Source organism: Geotrypetes seraphini, chromosome 1 (genome assembly GCF_902459505.1).
Source record: "Geotrypetes seraphini chromosome 1, aGeoSer1.1, whole genome shotgun sequence".
Taxonomy (NCBI): domain Eukaryota; kingdom Metazoa; phylum Chordata; class Amphibia; order Gymnophiona; family Dermophiidae; genus Geotrypetes; species Geotrypetes seraphini.
Window position 1 is genome coordinate 363,594,051 of NC_047084.1, and position 24,303 is coordinate 363,618,353.

The following is a 24,303-nucleotide window of genomic DNA, read 5'->3' on the forward strand; positions in this document are numbered from 1 at the left end:
ACATCCCACCTTGTCAACTACTTCATCTGCTTTCTGCCTTAGACAGAGTCCGGAGATGAAGAATTTTCCAGTCAGTTAGATAAGCATGTAAAAAAAGAAATAAACAATGATATCAAGAGCTCCAAAGCTATTAGTGCAGATTGCATACTAAGAGGTGGATTGTTAGTTTCACTTAGTGTCGTATGGTTTGAGTTAATGTTCAATTTTGGTTTTGTTATAGAGCAGAGCAGAACTGTATTGTTGGGGAGGTTTCGCCATTCCCCTCCTGTTTTCTTTAATTATACTGGTGATCAACTGCTTTGGTACAGACTGAGCAGTATAACCTACTGGGGAAGGAAGCAGAGTTGAAAGCTGTAAAACATCTTCTATAAGCAATTTGTAACCAGGAATACAAAACCTACTGTCTGAAATCCTTTGCCCTTCTACAACAAAGAAAATTATTGAGGTAAGAACCTATTTTTCCCATAGCTTTATAAATGCCCTGCTTCATTCAAGTTCCCTTCTCTTCACCTGATATCAGGATTTGGCTTCCACTGCTATTTGATGGAGAAAAAGAAAATTGAAAATTCAGGGGTCAATATTCAAAGCTATGGCGTTGCATAAAGATAAGTGGCTCATTTATCTGCTTATGTACAGTATATCTTTTGAATAGGTGATCTTAAACATATAAGTTATCTGTTAAAATGTCAGGGCTGCTCTTTGTGTAGACCACTTAATGGATACATTTATCTGGATAGCAGTTGAATACAAGTGTTATCATTATTTGAATGAATTTAAACCCTGACCCTGGAATATCTTGGACCCTTCTGGCCACCTATCAGCTTCTAATTTTAAAAAAATGTATCTGTTCACTGATGGGAAACTTTCGAGTAAAAAAATATAACCATATATGTATATCAATCCATCTTTGTTAAAGCAGATAGGAACCAGTGAGGCTATTCTGGAAAAAGGGAGGCTGTTTGAATTTAGTCTTCCACTAAATGGGAATACATTTATTCAGTAAAGGGAACTAAGTGACCCATTTTCTAAATTGCATTAAGCACTGTTGATGTCTGGAGACACTTTAATGAGTTTTATAGTAGTTTGCCTGTTTTTGCATGTTAAAATATATGTTACTAAATTTTTCAGAATGTTTCCGTAGGGGGTGTGGCATCGGCAGAGAGTGGGCACTGAAGGGTCTTACTGGATAACCTAGGGTTAATGTGGGAGTGGATTACTGCTTCTTTAATAGAAGGCAGTAAGTGATATTATGTGCTAATGGAAACATTAAAGCACAACCTGCAATAAAGTGTACAGGGAACATCCATTCTTGATGCAACATTAATATGGGTGCTTATCAAACTTTAAAATACTGTGTAACAATGGGTTAAGACAAAACCTTAAAACACTGTAGTAACATGGCCCTTTAAGAAGAGAAATGTATGGTGGATTTACGAGTAGGGGAGAAGAATGGAGGTGGAATTAAGCATAATGATAGCAGATATACAGTATGTATGTAATTAACATATTAGTTTTTTTCTTCATATATTATTGAAAGTTCTAAAAGTTCCCAGATATGACAGTAGACATTCAGAAAAAAGCTAGTATGCACCAAAAGGGATATATCTCCAGGGATGGATTTTCCCCAATGATATTAGGAATCCAATATCACAGCTCTATCAACTTTTTGTTTTATCAAGTATGCAATTTGGCTAAGACATAGAAGATAGGAATATTCAGACATTCATATAAAAATAGGAGCTCATTTCCATGAAAATCTAATTGTGCCTCTTAGGCAATATATGAAGTCATATAAGTTTCACATTTGTAGGACAGCAATGCCATTTTTTCTCTATTTTCAGATATGTGAAGCAGGAAATCATTTCATCAATGTTTCCTTAGTGCATCAAAGCAGTCCAGGTTTGTTCTTTGCTTACCTCCTTGATATATCCCCCATGTAATATGAATCTTTGAAACATCTTCTATGTATAATAAACCAATAAACGCCAGATAATTTTGATATGATGGGCACTGTGTCATTAGAAGGAGTTCCAGAGTACATAAAGACTCTCAAAAAACTGAATGCAAAGGAATACTCAAAGTTGTGGTACCTGGGAATCCTGAACTGACTTGAGGTGAGCTCATATGGAGACAAACAGTTTGAAAGTTGTAATAAGAAAGCAATTTAAATAGTTGTACAATCCAAGTTGTACAATCCAACTGTACTGTTTCCTTTTTTTTCTGGGGAATATAATAACAATTATTTATTGGAAAAGTATCTGCGTTGGGTAATCCCAGTATTTCCTTAAAATATTTTCTTAGTAATATTTCTGGTAATAACAAATGGGACACTGGGAAATTAACCAAGCGAAGATTCTTTCCCCGATGCATATTTTCTAACATTACCATTTTTAAATGCAGTGACGTAGAATCTTTTACAGTAGATAGTGAAACAGATTGCAATGTGTTAGTTTGAGTTTCAATCACACCTAATCTATTTTCTAAACAATTTAAATTGGCATCCACATTCTCAAACTTTTGAACCACAGACTGTGAGTAATCAGATGTTTGTTTCATTGATTGTCTGAGAAATCCCTCAACTCTAGTAATACCTAACCATAAATCCTTTAAAGTAATATCCTGTTTTTCCACAGCTAGTGGTTGTTCATCCACAACGCTAGTAAACTCTAGCGGTTTAGGTATATCAGTGAAGATCAATTTACTTATTGAAGTGGATGATACCACAGGACCTGTGGAAGTAGTGGGAGTTATATTCCCACTTGCTCCGGATATTGGATGAAGGGGGGGTGTCCTTTGTAAAGGACTCATCGATGCTCCGGATATAGGAGAATTCATATCTAATACATTTTGTGCTGGAGAGTCTAGGGAAAAAGTCAAGTGTCTATCCATAGGACCTAAGGCAACAGGTGTCAAACTTTTAGATTTGACTTTCCTTTTCCCCATTATCATTTAACTTATACGACCTGGTATGCTGCTCGATAGTTCCAAGGTGCTCCCCGGTTCGGCCGCGTGGCTGTGGCTGCCTCCACGGCAGCAGAAGGCAATTTAAAGAGAAAAACCACGGCACTGAAGACGGACCCAGTGACGTCAGGGGTCCGTCCTCGGGGTTGCCTGTCTGAATGTTCCCCCACGCTGCTGCTGCAGAGGGTTAAATGGGGCAGCAAACTCGTTCCTCCGGCGTCCTCAGGTAAAGCAATGAGACTCCCAACTCAAGTTTATTTAAGCTTAATATACCGCTTTAATTAGCAAAGCGGTGTACATTGTACAAAATTTATAATAAAAGAAAAAATTTTAAATATAAGTAACATAGGGAAAAGACAACATAAAATACAAGTAACTGGTAATACATGCTACAAAAGGGAAATGAGTAGGATATATTTCATAAAAATAAGATGAGGAGGAATGGGAAAAGCAAAAGGGAGATTATCTAAGGTCCTGCTGATGTAATCTGAGCGGGATCCTTTTTGGAACATAGAAGACAACATATGCTGCATTAATTTGGAGGAGAGGAACTTTCCTATAGCTACACAATCAAGATTTATGTTGGGTATTAAATATACTGTAGATGCCAGACAAACAAACACTCCCAGATTATCCAAGGTCCCACTGCTGACAACATAAGGTCTAGTGCCTATAAGGTCTACCAAGGCCTAGTGTTTATACTTCTCAGAATCAAGATATTTAACTACTTGCTTGAGGTGCTTAAAGAACTTGCTGTCATACAAACTCTGGCCCAACGATCATTGCATTTCACCACCAACCCAAAAAGCTTTGGACATTTCCTGGAGGAAATTACCATAATCTGATTAGGTTTAAGTGAAATAGAAGTTTTTAAATAAATAAGATAGACATAGGATAATCCATTACTTGTCTCCTGGATCGATAGCACAGAATCATGACAGGCCTACATTTCATATAATCACAGAATCATTAAACTGTGGTTGCCAATGGTACCATCGTAGCCTTTATCATCCCAGACCGCCAAAACATGATGTTCATGAAACAAAAATTTTTTTATATCTAAAGATGGTAAAAGAGAACTTATCTTTAGTTGCAAGGTGATCAGCTGATAACCCAATTCATATACAGCAGAAGAAATTCTGGTGCAAAGTGCCCAACTTGAGTCGGGGGACCATCTCAGTAAACGGCTTTATTTAGCACTTTAAGTGCCAATCACTTTGCACCAGTATTTCTTCTGCTGTGGCTGCCTTATGAATTGGGTTATCAGCTGACCGCCTTGGAACTCAAGATAAGTTATTTTTTACCATCTTGAGATATAAACATTTTTTTGTTTCAAGATCATGTTTTGGCGGTCTGGGACGGTAAAGGTTATGATGGTCCCATTGGCAACCACGGTTTAATGATTTCACTGAATAGTTTGGTTGAAGGGTCTGAGCGCTTTACTCTTATTTATATTAAATACTGTTCGATTTTATGATTATTTTGTTGATACTTGATAATTTTAACATAGAAGTAGTTATTAAATCCCTCGAGTGATATCTACATTTCAAATAGACGTGGCCACTAAGCTGATGGTGGTAAAGAAATCTCCCTGCCGCGATCTGCTGAGTGGTCGCGGCAGGGAACCAACAAATCCCTCCCTGCAAGTCGGCCAGCAGGAGAGACATCCACTCCCTCCTGCCACCACCCAGAACCCCCCGACATTGTCTGTTGCAGGAGGGCGGCTCACTCCTTCCTGTTGCCACCCCTGATCCCCCCGACACTGTCCGCAGCAGGAGGATTGCACTCCCCAAACACATATACATCCAATTGGCAGGAGAAATGCCTACTCCTTTCTGCTGCTGACCCCATCAATCCCCTGAACCTCTGATACTCCTCAACACCCACCAACCCTCCCAATACCCATAACACCCCCAACACCTATCCTACACTCTGCAACACCTAGATTACATTCCCCAACACCCACTCGAAATTCCACAATACTCCCTAACACCCCCCAACACTCCCTCACACCTCCCCAAACCCCTCCCCATACCTTTAGTAGATGGCCAGCAAGATGTCCACTCCCTCCTGTCAGCAGGCCCACCATTTCAAAATGGTGGGCCTTCCCCTTCCTGATTCATTCTTGGATACACTGGCCTAAGGATCTTATTGTCCCAGATGCCTAAGGCTCCTCCCATGAGTATCTGGCCAATCAGAGTCTTAGGCCATTCCCACTGCATTCCAGGATGCATTGGGAAGGAGGCCTAAGACTCCAGTTGACCCAGGTGCCTAAGGCCCCTCCAGGAGACTTAGGCCCCTCCCTGGTGCATTCTGGGATGCACCGGGAAGGGGAAGGCCCACCATTTTGGAAGAGGCAGGCTTGCTGTCAGAAGAGAGTGGGCATCCCTCTTGCCAGGCATCTCCTAAAGGCACAGGGTTTCGGGAGGTATCAGGAGGATTTTGGGGTATGAGGAAGTGTTGGAGATGTTGAGGTGTGTTGGGGAGTGTAGGGTGGCTGTTAGAAGTATCAGGGGTTCAGGGGATCGACAGGGCTAGTGCCAAAAGGGAGTGAACATCCCTCCTACCATGGACAGTGTGGTGGTGGGGGTTCCCTGCCATTGCCGCTCAGCTGATCGTGGTAGGGAGATTCCCTTGCTGTGATCAGCTGATGGCAAGGGATCAGGCATGATTTTCTAACCGGCGCCTGTGAAATTGGTGCCTGTTAGAGAATTAGGGTGGTTAGGCAGGTTTGGCCAGACGAGATTCTGTATAGGACGTCAGTGTATGATTTTCAGCAGGCGCTTAGGCAGCTGCTGTACACAATGTCTTATACATAATTTCCCCCTTGGAGTCTTGTTTTCAAGAGCAATTATTTCTTCAGGGAACGACAGATTAAACTGTTAAATTATCCCATAAAGAAATGGAAAAGTTTCACAATGTGGATCGAAGGTTTCAAAAGATAGAAGAGGTCTGTGCTACCTTTCCTATAGTTCTCAAGTTTCAGCACTACAATTGGTAGAGCTGCTTGATCTAGAGACAGTCTAGGACTCCATAGGCTGTAAATGCCTTATATCATATGCAAATGATAGATATGTGTTTCTAGACCCAGTCCAGTTGGAAGACTCTCAAGGATAAACCAATAAGGGAACTTATTAATTTATTTTTACAAGTCTGGTAGGATGTCTAGTTGACAATTAATAGTATGCCACATGTTATATATTTGGCTTAGTTATTTGCTTTCTAGCGGTGGCACTAGCTGGCTAAATTATATGGACTAGATCATTGATATCATTTTCTTTGTATCTTATGAACATTTTATGCTGATTATGAAATGGATATTCCTTTATGTTTGTTATTTTAAATTGTAACAAATGTATAAATAAAGAAAATAAAAAAAGGACTCCATAGGCAATTGGAGTCCATGCAAAATGCAATCAAAACATGCAGTATTAGACTGCTGAATTTTCCTAAACCCATTTTCATACTATTGTATATAAACTATCTTCAGGATATTTTGCATATGTCTGATTATGACAATTAAGTAAATTTAAAGTATTTCCTCAAAAACTTATCTTCCGTGCTGATTCTGGATGCTTTATTTTTGCTTGTTCTGCTCATGGTTGTATGTTCCTTTGCAATTGTTAATAAAGATAATTGAAAAAAAAAAAAAGAAGGATTGAAACCAGCACTTTTGAATTTGAAATAGTTTCTTAAACCTTCTGAGATTATAATAACCTCAAGGGCAATACTAGTGTCTATTTTTGTGACTGCACTGAATAAAAATGCAGTTCTTAAAGTTCTTTTGTACTGAAAAAGTAATTATATTTCTGGATGTTTCAAGGACCACCCAAATAAAAAGAAAGCAGTGCTTGAAATTTAAATCTACAGTTTTGGTAGTACTTTCTTTTTGTATTTTCCTTGTAGATGTTATATCTCATATCAAGGGACAAACTATAGGTATATCAATTAGAGGCTTTCTCAATAAATAAATAAGGGTATAGACTTTCTCCATTATCTGTTTTTTTTTCTTAGATAAGGGATAGATGTAGGGGAGATGAAAGAGAATTCCTGGCTTTCATATTGCAGTATTTATTTTATTTAAAATTATTTATAACCCGCCTATCCACAAATCTAGGCAAGGAACAAAAAATACATACACAATAAAACCCAACACAAATCAGCATTACAAACAGAATATAAAAATAAAAATTCAAAATTCTCAAAACTGTATGCTGTATGGCTCATATTCTATTAACGGCGCCCTTCCGGCACCAAGTGTACTAGTGTAAAATGCCATTTTAAAACATTTAAAACCAATTTAAAACAAAAAATACAGGTGCCTACTAGCACCATAATAAGTGGGGCCTGCATCGTGCCTATGGAGGCACTTTACAACACCAGAAGTGGCATTAAGCATCATAAAATGCCTCCGTAGGTGCAGTTCACGTGAAAAGTAGGCACTGGAAACATAGGCCTTAAAATTCCTAACCTACATTTCCAGGGCCCACCTTTTCCGAAGCCACAATTCTCTAAACGACGCCTTCACATGATTGGCATACGATCGACAGCCGTTTTTAAGGTGACCACCAATAACAGCATGTTAATATGTGTTAATACCTAAATGTTAATATGTGTTAATACCTAAATCTTAAATCTGACCTTAAAATATATGGATAGCCAATGATATATCTATAATAATAAAATGCTAGCTGCGCATGCGCACTCTCGCCGCGTGTTCCCTGAGATCTGATCTGTCGCGCTGTGCCCGCAGCGAGAGTGCACATGCGCGTACTACGTCACCAGCCGATGATCGCCTCCACAAGCCGGGACTGGGGCACAAAGAGCGCCTCCTGCCCACCCACCCCCCCGGAACGAACCGAAAAACGGAGCCGGCCCGGCCTCCGCGAAAGACCAGAGGAGTCCAGCAACTTTCTGACCCGGCTCTTGCGATGACCCCGCCGCCTGGGACCCGAGTCCTTTGCCGCCCCCCCTTCCCTTCCCGCAGACCTGACTACGAACCTGGCGATTCCAGCAGCGTGTGCAGAAGTCTTCACACGCTGCTTCGGGCCCTTCTACTGCCCTGATTTGCTCTGCCGCGTCTCTGATGATGTCATCAGGGACGTGCCAGAGTAAATCAGGGCAGTAGAAGGACCCGAAGCAGCGTGTGAAGACTTCTGCACACACAGCTGGAATCGCCAGGTTCATAGTCGGGACCGCGGGAAGGGAAAGGGGGGTAGAGGAAACGCTACTGCTGCTGTACAGGGAAGTGTTGTGGGGGAGGGAAATGGAGGGGGAGAGAATGCTGCTTTGGCTGCTTTTGAAGATTTCAGAGGAAAAAGATGTGGTTTTGGCAGGCTCTGCTGCCTAATTTTAAATAGTGCTTTTTTTGTGGGAGACACGTAAGGGATCTCCAGTGTTCCAGATGTATTACATCAGGCCAGTGCCATTTATAGTATTCAGTATAAATCTCAGCTGAAGAAATGAGAAAATGCAGCCTTTTATCAATGAGGTATGCTTCAGGAAGACTGCCCATTTGTCATGAGCTAATTATGATGAGCAGTTTTTGAATAATTTTTCATTGACACTAAGGGCTCAATTTTCAAAGGGTCTAGCCACCTAGGAATTAGCTCAGCCTTCTGAAAATTGACTGGGGCTGAGTGTCACTAGGTGGATAAATTTAGCAGCTCAATGTTATTCTCTTTACCAATAAAAAAGATTTCACAATAAAAGACAGACAGACAGACATATATTCTAGCACCTGTTAATGTAACGGGCTAAAATACTAGTGTAATATAAAGAAGTAACATGTTCTTTTGCACTCCTCCTAACAGACAAATTGCAGAGTTTTGAAGAGGTGCTATTTTCATAAATTTGTCTGTGTAAATCCAGACAAAATTGAGAGTCTAATTCAACTGAGTCATAAATAAAGCATGCAACACAATTAAAAATGAATTATGGTCCACAAACCTATGAACTTCCCTTATCTTTCAAAGCATCATACACCTTCAGCTAAGTATAACACTCACCTAGTCTATAAAGGATAATTGGGCATCAATCAATCAATTCCCCATTATACCTCTACAAAGCTACTTAGAAAAATGTATATTTTCACATCATAATCAAATTGTTATTTCAAATGTTATACCTTAAATTTTTTTCAATTTCTTAAAGAAAGTAAATCAATCCACCCCTACCCCCACTAAAAAAAAAGGTAGAAACAATACGGGGCTCATTTACAAAACAGAAAAAAAATGTCTAAAAATTGGCATAAAGGGACAAATGGATGTTTTTGCCACTAAAATATCCAAATCACTATTTTTGAAACTCAATTTGTAGATGGATTGCTAGGCTGTTCATCTGAAGGGGGATATTTTTGGGGGAGGGACATGTTTTAGGTGGGACTAAGGAGGGCTTATGATGTTGATGCTTTTCTGCATCAATGGAACATTGTAGAAAATGTCCAGAGCAAAAATTGGATGCTCAAGGCTAGACATGTTTCAATAGCAAATAAGTACCAAAAACATGCCCAAACTGACCAGATGACTGTTGGAGGGATTAAGGCGTGATCCCTACCTTACTCCACCAGTGGTCCCTGACGCTCTTCCACCTCCAAAGATGTGAAAGAAACAGTGCAAATCAGCCTGTATGATAGCTTCAGATGTTATGGCAAGTCCTATCAGAGCAGCAAACAGGTTCCTGGAGTAGCCTAGTGCTTGGTGCAGTGGACTAGAGAGATGGGGGACCCAGGCCCATATCCTATTCTAACTAGTACACTTGTGGTGGAACATGTGAGACCTCTAACACCCACCCAAAACCTAATGTACCTATATAGGTGACACCTGTAGGCACACAATTTATTGTTGTGGTGTATAGTAGATTTTAAGTGGGTTTTGGAGGGTTCACCATACGATATAAGGGGGTTATAGTGACATGGGTACCTTTGCCTTTTTGTGTGAAGTTTACTGCAATGCCCCCTAGGGTGCCTCACTGCTCTGCTGGCTAGTCTACTAAGAATGCTGACCCCCTACTCTATCCCAATGTATTGTTCGTGTGCATTTTTCTTTCGGATTTTTTTTAATGGTTCAAAAAAATCAATGTACTAAGTGAAAAACAAATATGAAATGGCCATTTTTGAAAGAAAAAAATATACATTTTCCTGTTTTGAATACGGTATTTTTTTGAAGTGTTCTGCAAAATGTCCAAAATTGTATTTATTTATATATTTATTTAAAAGATTTCTCAACCACCACTCCACATTAATATAGAACATCATGGAAAACAGAACTACAATATGAAAGCAAGGAATTCTCTTTCATCTCCCCTAAGGGTCCCTTTTACAAATTTACGGTAGTGATATTCCAATGCGAATGCATTGAAGTCCATAGGAACTGAATGGGTTTTGGTGCCTTTGCCACTGGATAATTGCTACCATGACTTAGAAACATAGAAATATGACAGCAGATAAAGGCCAAATGGCCCATCCGGTGTAACCATTATCTCTTTCTCTCTCTGAGAGATCCCAAGTGCCTGTCTCTTGAATTGAGACACAGTCTCTGTTTCCACCACCTCTTCCAAGAGACTGTTCCACGCATCTACCACCCTTTCTGTAAAATGTATTTCTTCAGATTACTCCAGAGCCTATCACCTCTTAACTTCATCCTATGCCCTCTCATTGCAGAGTTTCCTTTCAAAGAAAGAGATTCGACTCACACACATTTATATTATATAGGTATTTAAATGTTTCTATCATATCTCCCCTTTCCCGCCTTTCCTCCAAAGGAGTCTTTTATCTATCACTTATCTAAGAAAAACAAATAGATAATGGAGAAAGTCTATACCACTATATATTTATTGAAAAAGTCTCCAAATTTAGACTTGCTATACTTATAATTTACCCCTTGATATGAGATATAACATCTACAAGGAAAATGTAAAAAATATTTTATTTTTATATTGTAGATATTATGGGCTCCTTTTATCAAGCCGCGCTAGCAGTTTAATGCGTGAAATAGCGCACGTTAAACCGCCAGCCGCACTAGCCGCTACCGCCTCCTCTTGAGCAGGCGGTAGTTTTTAGCCAGCACGGGGGTTAGCGCGTGATGATAAGTTGCGCGTGTTAACCCCGTTAGCATGGCTTGATAAAAGGAGCCCTATATCTCATATCAAGGGGCGAATTATCAGACCAAAACTGTAGATTTAAATTGCAAGCACTGCCTTCTTTTTATTTGGGTGATCCTTGAAGCATCCAGAAATATAATTACTTTTTCACCACTGAAAAACAAGTTTTAGGAAAATGAACTTTAAGAACTGTAATTGTATTCAAATCAGTTACAAAAGTGACGACTAGTATTACTCTTGAGGTTATAATCTCAGAAGATTGTTGAAGAACTCTAGGCTAAAATCTACTAAGAAAGGAGCATTCTTTTATTTAGCTCAACTTTGTGGAATGCTCTTCCACAAACTTTCCGAGAAATGGAATCATTACCTCATTTTAAACTTCTCCTTGCATCTTGTTTATTTTTTACACTTTTCAGGTTACTCTCCCAGACGAGTTGATTTATGCTGGCTTTAGCGCAATTGACTGTGAGCGCGATTGTCATTGTGCTGAGTTGTCTGCGCGATTTTGTCCGCACGTGATTGTCTTGCGCGCTTTTGACCTGTCACCTTTACAAAGCCGTGGTAGAGATTTTTACTGTGGTCTGGTGAGGTAAATGCTCTGACACCTATAGAATTCCTATGAGCATCACAGCATTTACCTCGCCAGCCCACAGTAGAAACCTCTACCACAGGTTGGTAAAAGGAGCCCTTAAATTTTTTATTAGTCATTTTTAACTTTTATATTTCAACTTTTTTTTTTTTTGAAACATAAAAACAGAGAAATATGATGACAGATAAAGACGAAATGGCCCATCCAGTCTGCCCATGTTAGTTATCAGTTTTACACTGGGATTGAATGGTCTGGTGTGATTGTGCTATTCTTTCTAATTTTATCAAGCTGCATAAGGTTGTTTATTATTATTATTATTGTAACTCAGGCAATTTCCAGTGACTCAGGAAATAGCCAAAGCTGCATAAAAAAAATTTATTTCACTCAAAAATTTTAAATAAAACAGATTTAATATGCAGTTGAAATTAACAATATCTTAGGCCTCCTTTTACTAAGCTGTGTTAGGGCATTAACGCGCGTAATAGCACGCGCTACAATGCCATGCACGCTAGACGCTAACATAAGAATTGAGCTAGCATTAGTTCTAGCCACGTAGCGCGGGGTTAGCGCGCGCTAATCTGCTGCATGCGCTAAAAACGCTAGCACACCTTAGTAAAAGGAGCCCTTAGTTACCACAATTGTAGCTCAGGAAAAGTTTTCTCTGTCTAATTAAAGTTCCCAGCCTTTTTGAGAGGATTCTTCCAACACAGATGACTGCAGGCAAGCAGGAGTTTATTTTTCTTTACTTCTTTCTTTCTTGCGTAGGCTAGCGTTTGATTGGTGTTCTTGTTGATCCCTACTACTCTATCTATTAACCAATAAAGGAAAACCCTAACTAGTCCCCAAAATTCCACTTCAAACTAGCTGTATAAAAAAAATCAATAATTGAGATAGCCCTAAACCATACCCACCCTCACTATTGAACCAAGGTTTAATAAAAAATCAATAAATATCCAAATATCAATAAGCATCCAATATTGAATCAATATCCAATTTCCAATATCTAATAAATATCCAATTTATCCTTAAAAACCAATTTCACAGAGACAACATAAAACAGACACCTCTCTCTGCCAACAAACCAACTCAACAGCCCACCTTGGCAGTTTTAGAACTCCCCTTAAACCAGCCAAATATCGAATAAAATAAAAGCCAATAAACCATACCTGAAGATGTCTTCATAACTTTCAGAAACTTTAACTTTCTTCAGCCATGACAACCTCCACGAGCTCCTGAGCATGAACCTGCTCAGGATCTGTTGCCATGGTTTCCCCGATGCTTTCCCTCGAGCCAGTGCCATAATTACAGGCAAGTGCCAGATTTAAAAATAAAAAAATAACCCACTTAAACCATGCTCCAAATTCTTCAGAAGAGGCCCTCCAGAGCCTCTCCATGGTCCCTCCAGTTCTCTGCCGCTTCTTTGGTGCTTTTAGAACCTTAAAAATCCTCTTTGAGCAGTTTATACCCAAACCGGGACTGGAGAGCAACTGCGCATGCGCGGCCACTCATTGATGACATCACTGTGCATACACAATGACATCACCAATGCACGCCGCCACCGCGAGCCTTTTCCAGATGCCGTGATCAGTGCCGGCTAACTCCTGCGGCTCTCTGGCAGCTGTGTTTTCAAGCAGGACTGCTCTCTGCTCACTCCGGCGCTACCGGGCCAATGAGTCTTCAGACAGGCTGACTCCCATGCCTGTCAGCCCTGCCAGACAGCGTCTTTACCCCACGGCAATGAGCATAGCCCTGAAAACAACTTCGGACCTGACCCAATCCTGCCCAGTCAATGGGGCCAAAACGCCACGGACCCAGGTATTATAATTTTAACTTTTATTTAAACCTTGGTTACATTATTATTGCAGACCATTGCGGTAAAAGTTCCAATGTTCATAGAATTCCTGTGCGTATCGGAGCTTTTACTGCAGCGGTCTGCGATTAAAAACATTTTATGAGCTTGATAAAAGGGGGCCTAATAGAGTTATTTTTCTTTGTTTACATTAAATTTTAACTATTGTAAACTGCTGCTGTCTCTGTTGTGGATAAGTGGCATATCAAATTTAAAATAAACTATTTTAATATAATTAATTTCAAAGAGATGTGGGTGCTATTAAGTCATATATTCCTTTTAGTATTACCGAGAAGTTGATATCTGTACATCATGTTAGGAAATTTAGCTTTACATATTTACTAGTAAAAACAACTCATTATATACTTTTTTCTTCAGGAAATAGAATCTGTTTTCCATATCCAACTTATAATCCATTCACGTGGTTGTCTATACTAGTATCTTGTCCGAACTATACTTATGAGGTAAGACATTTCAGACCCCACTTGAGAGAATTTCTCTGCAACATTCTTCTATTTTTATTGATTGCAATTTATGTATTTATTTTGTTATTTTTCATCTTATTCTTATGTTTTTTTTTATATTAGAGTACCATTTGATTGTATCCTGTACTTTCTTTGGGGGGTTTTCTTCTATGTCTTTTACAAAAGCATTGTTTTCCTCCCAGGCACTTAGTTTGGATTATGAGACCAATTGGGACAGAGAGGTTTGTTTTGATGTGCCTATTATTTTAACTTTCTTAAGTGTCTTGATTTGACAAAAATTGTGGTATATCAAATAAACTAAGGGGGGAAGTCATCAACGGGCACTAATGATTACCCACTAAACACTAAGGGGCTCATAATCAAAAAAAGAAACACATTCAAAAGTGGCCTAAATCACTACTTGGACGATCAAAAAGACAGATCGTCCAAGTACCAATAATCAAAACTGGATTTAGATGTATCTAAAACCAGCTGAGGCCTTTACCCAGACTCTGAACGCCTAGAGCGAAAAGAGACATTTTTAGAGGAGGGGAAAGGGGCCGACTTAGACTTAGTCGTACTGCAAGTATAACAAAAAGTCTAGGGAGATGGCCCAGTCAGAACTTATATGTTTTGACTTAGACCAAGTCAAAACAGGTATAAGTTCCAAATAGGGGCCGCTGAGAAGATCACAGCTGCCACGATCAGTTCAGCAGCCTCGGCAACCTGCCCATCCCCCACTGCAACAATCACAGCAGGAGAGATGCCTAATCTCTCCTGCCATGATTGCGATCCCCCTCTGAACTGCCACGAGCCGGCATGAGAGATGCCCAATCTCTCCTGCTGGACCCCCTGACAACCCCCGACAAACCCATCCCATTTGCCTAAGGCCCCACCCATAGGAGAGGCATCAGGCAACTGGACCAATTCTGGTTGGCCCAGTTTCCTAAGGCCCCCTCCTATGGCTGGGGCTTAGGCACATGGGCCAATCAGGCCATAGGCCCTTCCTTAGTGCATCCCACAGTGCACTGGGAAGGGGCAGGCCTTCCATTCTGAAGATGGCGGGTCTGCCAGATTGATGGAATGGAGACCTGTCCAGCTGGCCAACTAAAAGGTTAGTGTGTGGGGTTCCGTGGTAGTGGGGGGCATTCAGGGGGGTTCGTAGGGGGTGGGGTTGGGCCATCTTCAGCCTCCTGCCGGTATTGTTGGAGGGTTTGGAGGTTCGCCTTCCAGAAGGAAGGCTTGGGATCACTCCTGCCAGTATTGTTGAGGGGGGTTTCAGGGGTTCACCTTCCGGAAGGAGGGCCTGGGCTCCCTCCTGCCGGTATTTGGGTTTGTTGGTAAGGGGGAAATGCCGGCAGGAGAGATTAGGCATCTCTCCTGCCGGTTCACGGTAGGTAGGGTGTGGGGGAAATTGCGATCACGGCAGGAGAGATTAGGCATCTCTCCTGCCACGATCATTGCGGTGGGGGGGGGGGGGCAGTTACAGGATTCTGAAACCGGCGTTGTTTTTTGACAGACACCGGTTACAGAATCCTGCTTTTAAGGTCTGGATTTGGGCATTTGGGACTTGGGCAATTTTTTGGTAGGGAATGTGATATAGGGATAGACACAGTGGCAGTCTGGACCAGTAGATTGCTGAATGTGCAGGTAGGTCATTCTCAAAAAAACTCTCAATTTGAATGGGTTTGGTTTTGTTTGAGAATGTACATTTCCCTGCTGCCAACTTCAGCATCTACCGACTGAAGTCAAAAGGGGACTCAGATGTTTTTTTTTATTAGGCCCCTCTAAGATGCCATTATATTTCTATGGGTGTTTTAGCATTTAGTGCATGCTAATCAATAGCGCACCCTAAGATGGTTAGCACACATTAAATCACTTAGCGCACATTGATGAATTCCCCTTCTAATGAGCTTATTTTTTAAACATAATGACATCTCAACATTCCCTTATAGATACCCATGTGCTTGAAAGGTTGAAAAGCAGAAAAGGGACAGCCAACAATACAATATATCTAAATAGCAAGGTTGGGGGGGGGTGTTGTGGGCTTATTTTGGGCAGGATTAGAGAGGATCCATAATCAGGATGTCCAACAGCAATAATGAAAGGGAAGAAACATGCAAGTCTTAAAAGAGCATCCTAAGTTAGACCTGTTCCATTCACATCTAGGGTACAAAAAGTGCTCTGATTGAGCAGTTGACAACTGGAGGGATTAAAGCATGACACCCCCTTAATCCCCCAGTGGTTGCTGTCCCTCGTCCTCTTCCCTGAAAGTGAAATTGGAAGGGCATACTGGGATCCATGACAGCTTCCAGTATGACGATTTATTTGTATGACGATTTTGGATTACTGTGTTTCAGTGTATGTGTATTTTTATGCTTTTATATATGTTACTTTGGAAACCACTGAGACTTTTGGCGGTATAAATGTTTTAAAAATAAATAAATAATGAACATTCTTAATCAAATACAACGCAAGTATGAGTAGTCTAGTGCGAGTGAAATAGACTGTGAATTAAGGGACTGAGGTTCTAATCCCACATTAACTCTTTTTTTTATTGTGCAGCCTCCAAGAACAGAAAAATACGTGCCTATACCTAAATATATAAGTAACTTGCAAGCCTTAAAGCTATTGAAGTGGTGTACATTCAGACTGAGTAAATAGTTTTTCTTATCCTGGAAAACTCACAATTACAAAATAAGAGTTAAAGTGGGATTTGAACATGTCTTTTGAATCATAGTCCACTGTTCTAACTACTAGGCTGCCCCTCCGCTCTGCATGGAGATCTGTGTGGCCTTACAGATGTCCATGTCCCTTGTTTACTCCCGATTGTGGACATTCCAGTTTTTAAAATAGCTGCTGGTGCAGGACGTCTCCAGCAAACAGATACCCATCTCACATATTTTTGAACAAGAAATCTCAATATGGGGTCTTATTATTAAGGCGTACTAACTGATTTAGCAGAGTTACAGCAGTAAAGAAAGGGAGCGTGGGCGCGATAAACAGAGTTTTATCAAAAGTACAAGCAGCAATAAAGGAAGGGAAGGAAGGTAAAGGAAAGATAGGAGAGAGATCATGTAGGGGGAGGGGGGAGCAGAGGGAGCCGGGGGAGAGTGGGAAAGGGGGTAGTTGCAGGTGGAAAGGGGTTAAAGGGCCTATTCTCGGAAAAGGTGCGTTTTGAGTAGTTTTCTGAAGCTAAGGTAGATGGGGGGCCTCGAGTACCATTTGGGCTAGCCATTAGCGCTAACATATAATGCACATTAACTCACTTAGCATGGTACAAATCCAGTGCTAGCTGCTTAATGCTATAGGGGCGAAGCAGATCAGTGGCCACTGGTGACAGCTAGCTTGTGGGTCATGATCACACACCAGCTGTCATGACTACCCATGGATCTACTGCAAATACTACTACCTGAAGAGGAGGTGGCACGTGCAGCAAAGCTATTAGCAGTGTGTCAGCACGGATCTTAATTAATGGATGTGAACCGCCTAGAACTTTTAGGGTGTGGCGGTATACAAGAATAAATTATTATTATTATTATTATTATTATTAATGTTTATCACACAGTAAAACCTATGCTAATTGCTTAATGCTGCTTAGTAAGCATACATCATAGTTCTTTATTAGAGTTGTTTAACATTTTATCTAAATTAGCAGTAGAACTTTTGAAGTAATTCCTTCCCACTACTAAGAATCAATCTCTCTGTCTTCCTCTCTCTATAGCAGTGGTTCTTGACCCTGTTCTGGGGGACTCCCAGCCAGTCGAGTGTTCAGGATATCCCTAATGAATACACATGAGAGCGATTTTCATATAATGGATGAGACAGAAATGCAAATATGTCTAATGCATATTCATTAGGGATATCCTGAAAACCTGACTGGCTGGAGGTCCTCCAGATCAGGTTTGAAAACCAATACTTCATAGCATTAGGCCTTATGATGATTAGATGGAAAACTGCATGTCAGTTATTTGCATCTGAGTCTAGCCTCTGTCATTACAACTGCTTGATGATTTTTACATAATTCAGGACAAAAGATCATTTCATGGGAGATAACGTCACACTCTAATCAGCTGACTCATTACAGGAGAGTATGCTACAAAGTCAATTTGATAATTTCCAGCTTTCTGTCATGGATGCAAGATATATGCAGTTTTGCTACAACTTGAAATGGGTTGAAAACACCAGCTTCCTTAGTTTATGAATATCAAAATGTCAGGTATTCTCCCTACACATAGCCTGAACCTCTCTTATTAACTTTGATGTTATGCACTGCATATATGCCTAGAGGCAAAGGCTCAACTACATCAGTGATTGACTTAATTAGTAAGTACTAACTTCCTCACAGTGTGATCCGTGAATACAGATTATTATAATTGCTAGCTAAACCTATGAAGTGAAGGGTATTTGGTCATTTCTGAACAAAAAGTAGCAGTAGTCTATATAACTCTTCTCTCAAATACACTTTTGAATACCAAACTATAGGCTCCTTTCACAAAGTCGCGGTAGAGATTTCCATTGTGGGCCAGCAAGGTAAATGCTCCGATGTTCACAGGAATTCTATGAACATTGGAGCATTTACCTTGCCCGTCCATGGTAGAAACCAGCGCGTATGTGTGTGTATATAATTTTTTTAATTTAAATATAAATATATATATATATATATATATATATATTTAAATTTAAAAAATGAATTGAACTGATAAATCAATATGATCCACCATATATTTTCTCTGTGCACTGAAAATGTGGTAGCCGTTTCAACGGAAGATGATGGATCTAATAGATTGGGCTTTAAAGCAGTAGATGCATCATTTATTATTGAGAACTCATCTCTGTTTGGAACCCAGTGTTAATATGCGAAACAACAAGGCAAGCGGTCCACTTTAGAATCCAACATGGAATAGAGGACAATAAGCAGACCATATGGAGATAAAAGCAAAACTTAATCAAGATGCTCCCAGGAACAGTGCCAGATGTGTTTCACCTGAAAGGGCTGCCTCGGGGGCATGTAACAAGCTAGAATTAAAAACATCTTCCACCAATGATAAAAACAAGCTGATGTCCAAAAGCAGCTTATTCCAACTCTAAAACAAGAGTCCTGGGGCCCATTTATCAGTCACAACGGACCCAGATTTGTCACTCACAACAGACCCAGGACTCTTGTTTTAGTGTAGGAATAATATGCTTTTGGATACCAGCTAGTTTTTATCGCTAGTGGAAGCTATTTGACTCCAGCTTGTTACTTGCCCCTGAGGCAGCCTTTCAGGCTAAATGTATCGGGCACTGTTGCTGAGAGCATCCTGATTAATTTGTGCTTTTATCTCCACATGGTCTGCTTATTGTCTTCAGGAACCAAGTGTTAACCATCATATTAGGCACTGTTTTGAAAACTGAAGCTCAGAGCTTTCAGGTAATAGCAAACCCGAGAAGAGAAATTTCCATTTATTGAGGACTGGGTCCAAGATTCAATGACATCTGGGTAGGAACGGCCAGCCACTGATCAGTGACATCATCCAAATAATGCTGTTGAAAATCATTACTGGCTCTTGAAATAACTAGATCATTTGCAGGTGGACAAGGGATAGAGCCACAGTAGAGTTAGAACTTATTCAGGTAACTCTGATTTCACTGTTCTGAAACTAAAATTCTTCTGAAATACAGTAAGGTGCTGATTCTATAAACGGGCGGCTCGATTGTAGGAGGCAGTAGGTTTCCTGCTGCTATCTGGCAGCCAATCGGGATGCACGTTTTTAGAAAAAAGCTCCACGAGGCAGGATGCCTACACTGTAGGCATTTGTCACGGGTCTAGGTAAACGTGTAAGAACAGTTAATCTCACCCAAGGCTGGGTGTGTGTGTGGTTTCACCCAGAAGTGGCCTTGGGTGAGTTTAAGTGGCTCTAGGTGTTTCCCAACAGATGCCTGAAACATAGGCCTGCAAAATGCTGGCCTACATTTCAGACCTTTAAAACTAGATACAGACGGCTGAGCTGATTATGGCAAGGGAATCAGTTGAACCAGTAGGACTCCCCGAAACTACGGCTTTGGAGAATCCTGCTGGCTCAGACGATCAAGGGGGAAATAACCCTGTCGCAATCAGCTGAGCCAGCTGTGGCAAAAGACCCCAGACAGCACCCCAGAAATTGGCAGGAGGGATACCCACTCCCTCCTGCCACATGCCCATTGCATCCAAGGATGCACGGAAAGGAGGCCTCAGGTCCTATGGGTTCAGATGCCTAAGGTCCCTCCTATTGGAGGGGCCTTATGCATCTGAGTTACTCAGGGCCTTAGGATCCTCCCCAGTGTATCCCAAGATGCACTGGAAAGAGACGGGCCTGCTGGCTGGCTGGCCTTTCTTTGACAAAGGTACAAGGGTTTCAGGATGGGCTTAGGGGTACAAGGTCTGGAGTTTTGGAGTGCAGGGTCTAGAAGTTTTGGGAGTACTGGAGTGAGTGTCTGTAGGTTTGGAGGGCAGGGGGTCTTAAAGTTCAGGGGTTATTGATGGTTGGGGGTTGTCATGGGTTCCAGGGGGTTGTTGGTAGGATAGAGTGGGCATCTCTCCTGCCAGTCTTCAACAGGGGGTCAGGAGTTCTGGGGGAGTGTCGGGGTTCTTGGGGGGTTGGCAGGAGGGAGTGGGCATCCCTCCTGCTAGTCTTCAATGGGGCGGGGTTGGGGGATTGAAGGGGCTGATGGCAGGAGGGAGTGGACATCTCTCCTGCCATTCTCAGATTTTGGAGGGGGTGTTGGCTGTTTGGAGGGTCAGTGGCAGGAGGAAGTAGTCATCCCTCCTGCCTATTTTAGGATTACTTGAGGTCCCCATCATAGCCGTCTCAGCTGATCGTGGCAGGGGTATTCCCCCCCCATCAGCTGAACCAGCAGGACTCCCCTATTCTGATTGGCCCAGGCGCCTTAGGCCCCACCAGTAGGAGGGGCTTTGGTACGGCTGGGCCAATCCGGCCCCATTCTTCTGTGGGCTGCCTGCCGGACGGACGGGTTTGGCACCCGTCTGTCCGGCCAATGAAAATAAGGTACAGGGAAGGGATGCCCTAACGCGATGCCATCACTCCTCTACTGGAACTGCCGCGGGTCACGGCAGTTTGGGTAGAGGAGTGATGGCATTGCGGTAGGGGAGATGAGGCATCTCTCCTGCCGCGATGGTTAAGTTACCGGGCCGCTGAACTGATGGCGCCAGCGGCCATCAGCTCAGTGGCCCCTTTTTCGGCACTTAGACCTGGTTTTCTTTCATCTAAGTCAAACAGGTCTAAGTGCCGACTAAACTGTTTTGGTTATAGGTGTTGTACGCCTAGGTGTAGGTCGGCCCACTTCCCGCCCACCTCCCGTCCTGTGCGTTTAGAGGCAGGGGAAAAGTCTAAGCTGTTTTTAGATACGTCTAAAAACCAGCTTTGGTTATGGGTACTTGGACGATCAGGCTTTTTGATCATCCAAGTAGCCACTTAGGACACTTTTTAGACTTTTTTTTTTTTTTAATTATTATTACCCCCATTGGCTTTTAGCGCATGCTAAAAAACTTAGCACACCTTTGTAAAAAAAAGGGTGATGTCACATATTCAGCGCTGGTATCCATCTAATCATACAAAGATAGGACTGCTTTTGTGTACTCCTATCTGCCCAGTTAGGTATGTGGGCACCAGTGCCATGCCCACATATCTCCCAGACGATACCTAAATTGTGCCAGGGTGGTTAGAGCCAATAGTCAACAGCTCTACCCAGTTTAGTGACACTGAATATTGTCAGATGTCTAGCTGAGTGGGATTTCACTGACAGGAGCCTCAGGAACCACTTAAAACCTTTTGAATATCAGACCCATAAATTTTTTCTACTAATAATATGATATGCCTTTGTTTCCTTTCTTTCATTACAGGTTGGTTCGTGGATTAGTTTTACAGTTATGACACAAACAGTCCCAGGTAAGCTTGAAAAAAAAAAGATGCAAATAGTTTCTTCTAACATATATATTTTTCTCCTACATTATTTCTATCCTCCTATTGTATATGCTATAAATCTGTGTATGACCACACTAAGGGCTCCTTTTATGAAGGTGCGCTAGGGTCTTAACGCACGGAATAGCGCGTGCTAAATTGCCACGTGCGTTAGCCGCTACTGCCTCCTTTTGAGCAGGCGGTAGATTTCCAGCTATAGCACGCGCTAATCCGGTGCGTGCGCTAAAACCGCTAGCGCACCTTCGTAAAAGGAGCCCTAAGAGGGTAAAAATATAAAATTTAGTGTATTTGGAAATACCACGGGCCAATGGCTGAGCACATGGATTTTACTGTGAAGTTAACTAAAAAAATATACTACAATTTAGTAAGCAATGAGCATACAAATTCCTGCTGTGTTAGAAAGAGTGTGCAGTCTGAAAACGCAGTCCATCCTGTGGCAAGAATCCATAGCTCATTGCAAAAATGCCTTACTTCCTGTCAGTTTATGAGTGCTGATTGGCTCATGTGCTGACATAAAAGAGAAGCATTAAAAAGCAGGTTGCTAGGTTTGCACCCCTCAACAACACCACAGGAAAAACAACAACATGTTAGTTTAACAGTTCTTCCTCCCTCCACTTCCCATTCGAATCCCAACATAAATACAGAATCCCTGGTAATCTAGTGACCACCTGACATGATCCCCTTCTCCCCAACTTGAAAGAATTCCCTGATGGTCAAACAACCTCTCCCCCTCCCTCCAAATTAAAAATAATCCCTTGTAGTATAGTGCCCCCTCCATCCCCCATCTCGACTCTCCTCCCTTGACAAATAAAATCCTTTGTAATCTAATGCCCCCTCCCTCTCCATGACCTGACTTAGCTGCCCCTGATTTTAAAAAGCCCTGATAGTCTAGTGGCCCCCTCCCTCCTTCTGATCCAACATCCTGTCTTGACTTTAAAAAATCCTTGATAGTCTAGTATACCTCATCACCCTTCTCAAAAAGTTGAAAGGCAAAATCAATGGCTGCTTGCTTCTGCCTTCAACAGCGTCATCATTCAAAATGGTAGCTTCTGACCCCCTAGTATTCATTGCAACACACCTTTAAGAATCAGTCTATTAACTTTATAAAAACTGCTTTGTTTGGTAGGCAACCCCTGATGATGCATTGGGATGCCACACTAAGGGTGAGTCTCAAGGTTTTGCCTTATTTGGAAGACTGATCCCCAGTATCACATTAAATGATGGTAGTGCCAGAGGGGACCACTATACTACCAAGGATTTATTTTCTTAAGTCAGAAGGAGAGGGATACTAAACTGCCATTCACTTCTGCCCATGCCAGCTCTGGGTTCAAAATAGTAGCCGTGACCACTAGCAATAGAGTCTAATCATTACTGCTAGGGGTCAAGCTGCCATATATGAATCTTGATCCCTAATGGTAGTACTACATAACAACACTAACACTAGAAATCACAGCTGCCATTTTAAACCCAGAACTGGCATGTGTAGGAGTAACTGGCATGTGACAGGCTGGGTCAGAAACTGGTTGAGTGGAAGACGACAGAGGGTAGTGGACAATGGAGATTGCTCTGAGGAAAGGGATGTTACCAGTGGTGTGCCTCAAGGTTCTGTTCTTGGTCCTGTTCTTTTTAACATTTTTATAAGTGATACTGCTGAAGGACTATCAGGTAAGATTTGCCTCTTTGAGAATGATACCAAAATCTTCAATAGAGTAGACATACTGGATGGTATAAATAACATGAAAAAAGATCTAGTGAAGCTTGAAGAATGGTCTGAAATTTGGCAAATAAAATTTAATGATAAGAAATGCAAGGTCATGCATTTGGGCTGCAAAAACCCGAAGGAATGCTACAGTATAGGGACCTAATTTAGAATATTGCGTACAATTCTGGAGACCGCACTTTCAAAAAGATATAAAAGGAAGAGACGATCCAGATGAAGGCTACTAAAATGGTGCATAATCTTCATCATAAGGCGTATGGGGACAGACTTAAATATCTCAATCTGTATACTTTGGCGGAAAGGTGGGAGAGGGGAGATATGATAGACACATTTAAATACCTATGTGGTGTAAATGTGCATGAGTCGAGTCTCATTTGAAAGGAAGCTCTGGAATGAGAGGGCATAGGATGAAGTTAAGAGGTGATAGGCTCAGGAGTAATCTAAGGAAATACTTTTTTACAGAAAGGATGATAGATGTGTGGAACAGTTTCCTGGAAGAGGTAGTGGAGACAGAGACTGTGTCTGAATTCAAGAAAGCCTGGGATAGGCACGTGAGATATCTTAGAGAGAGGAAGAGATAATGGTTACTGCTGACGGGCAGACTGGATGGGCCATTTGGACTTTATCAAGTTTCAAGTTTATTAATTCTTTTGATTAAT

The 24,303-nt window shown here is 41.4% G+C and overlaps 1 protein-coding gene across 2 annotated transcripts in view; it reads left to right on the forward strand.

Annotated features, from left to right (window-relative positions):
- TECRL (trans-2,3-enoyl-CoA reductase like) overlaps positions 1-24,303 on the forward strand; it is a 180,888-nt gene that overhangs the window by 151,564 nt on the left and 5,021 nt on the right. Inside the window, exons 9-12 of one of the 2 annotated variants that reach the window (XM_033914943.1) lie at positions 1,842-1,899; positions 13,878-13,963; positions 21,846-21,891; positions 23,051-23,087. In XM_033914943.1, coding sequence (XP_033770834.1) covers positions 1,842-1,899; positions 13,878-13,963; positions 21,846-21,891; positions 23,051-23,061 — 201 coding nt within the window. In that variant the 3' untranslated portion in view covers positions 23,062-23,087. The remainder of the gene's footprint in view (positions 1-1,841; positions 1,900-13,877; positions 13,964-21,845; positions 21,892-23,050; positions 23,088-24,303) is intronic. The other variant, XM_033914933.1, reaches the window with a different exon arrangement.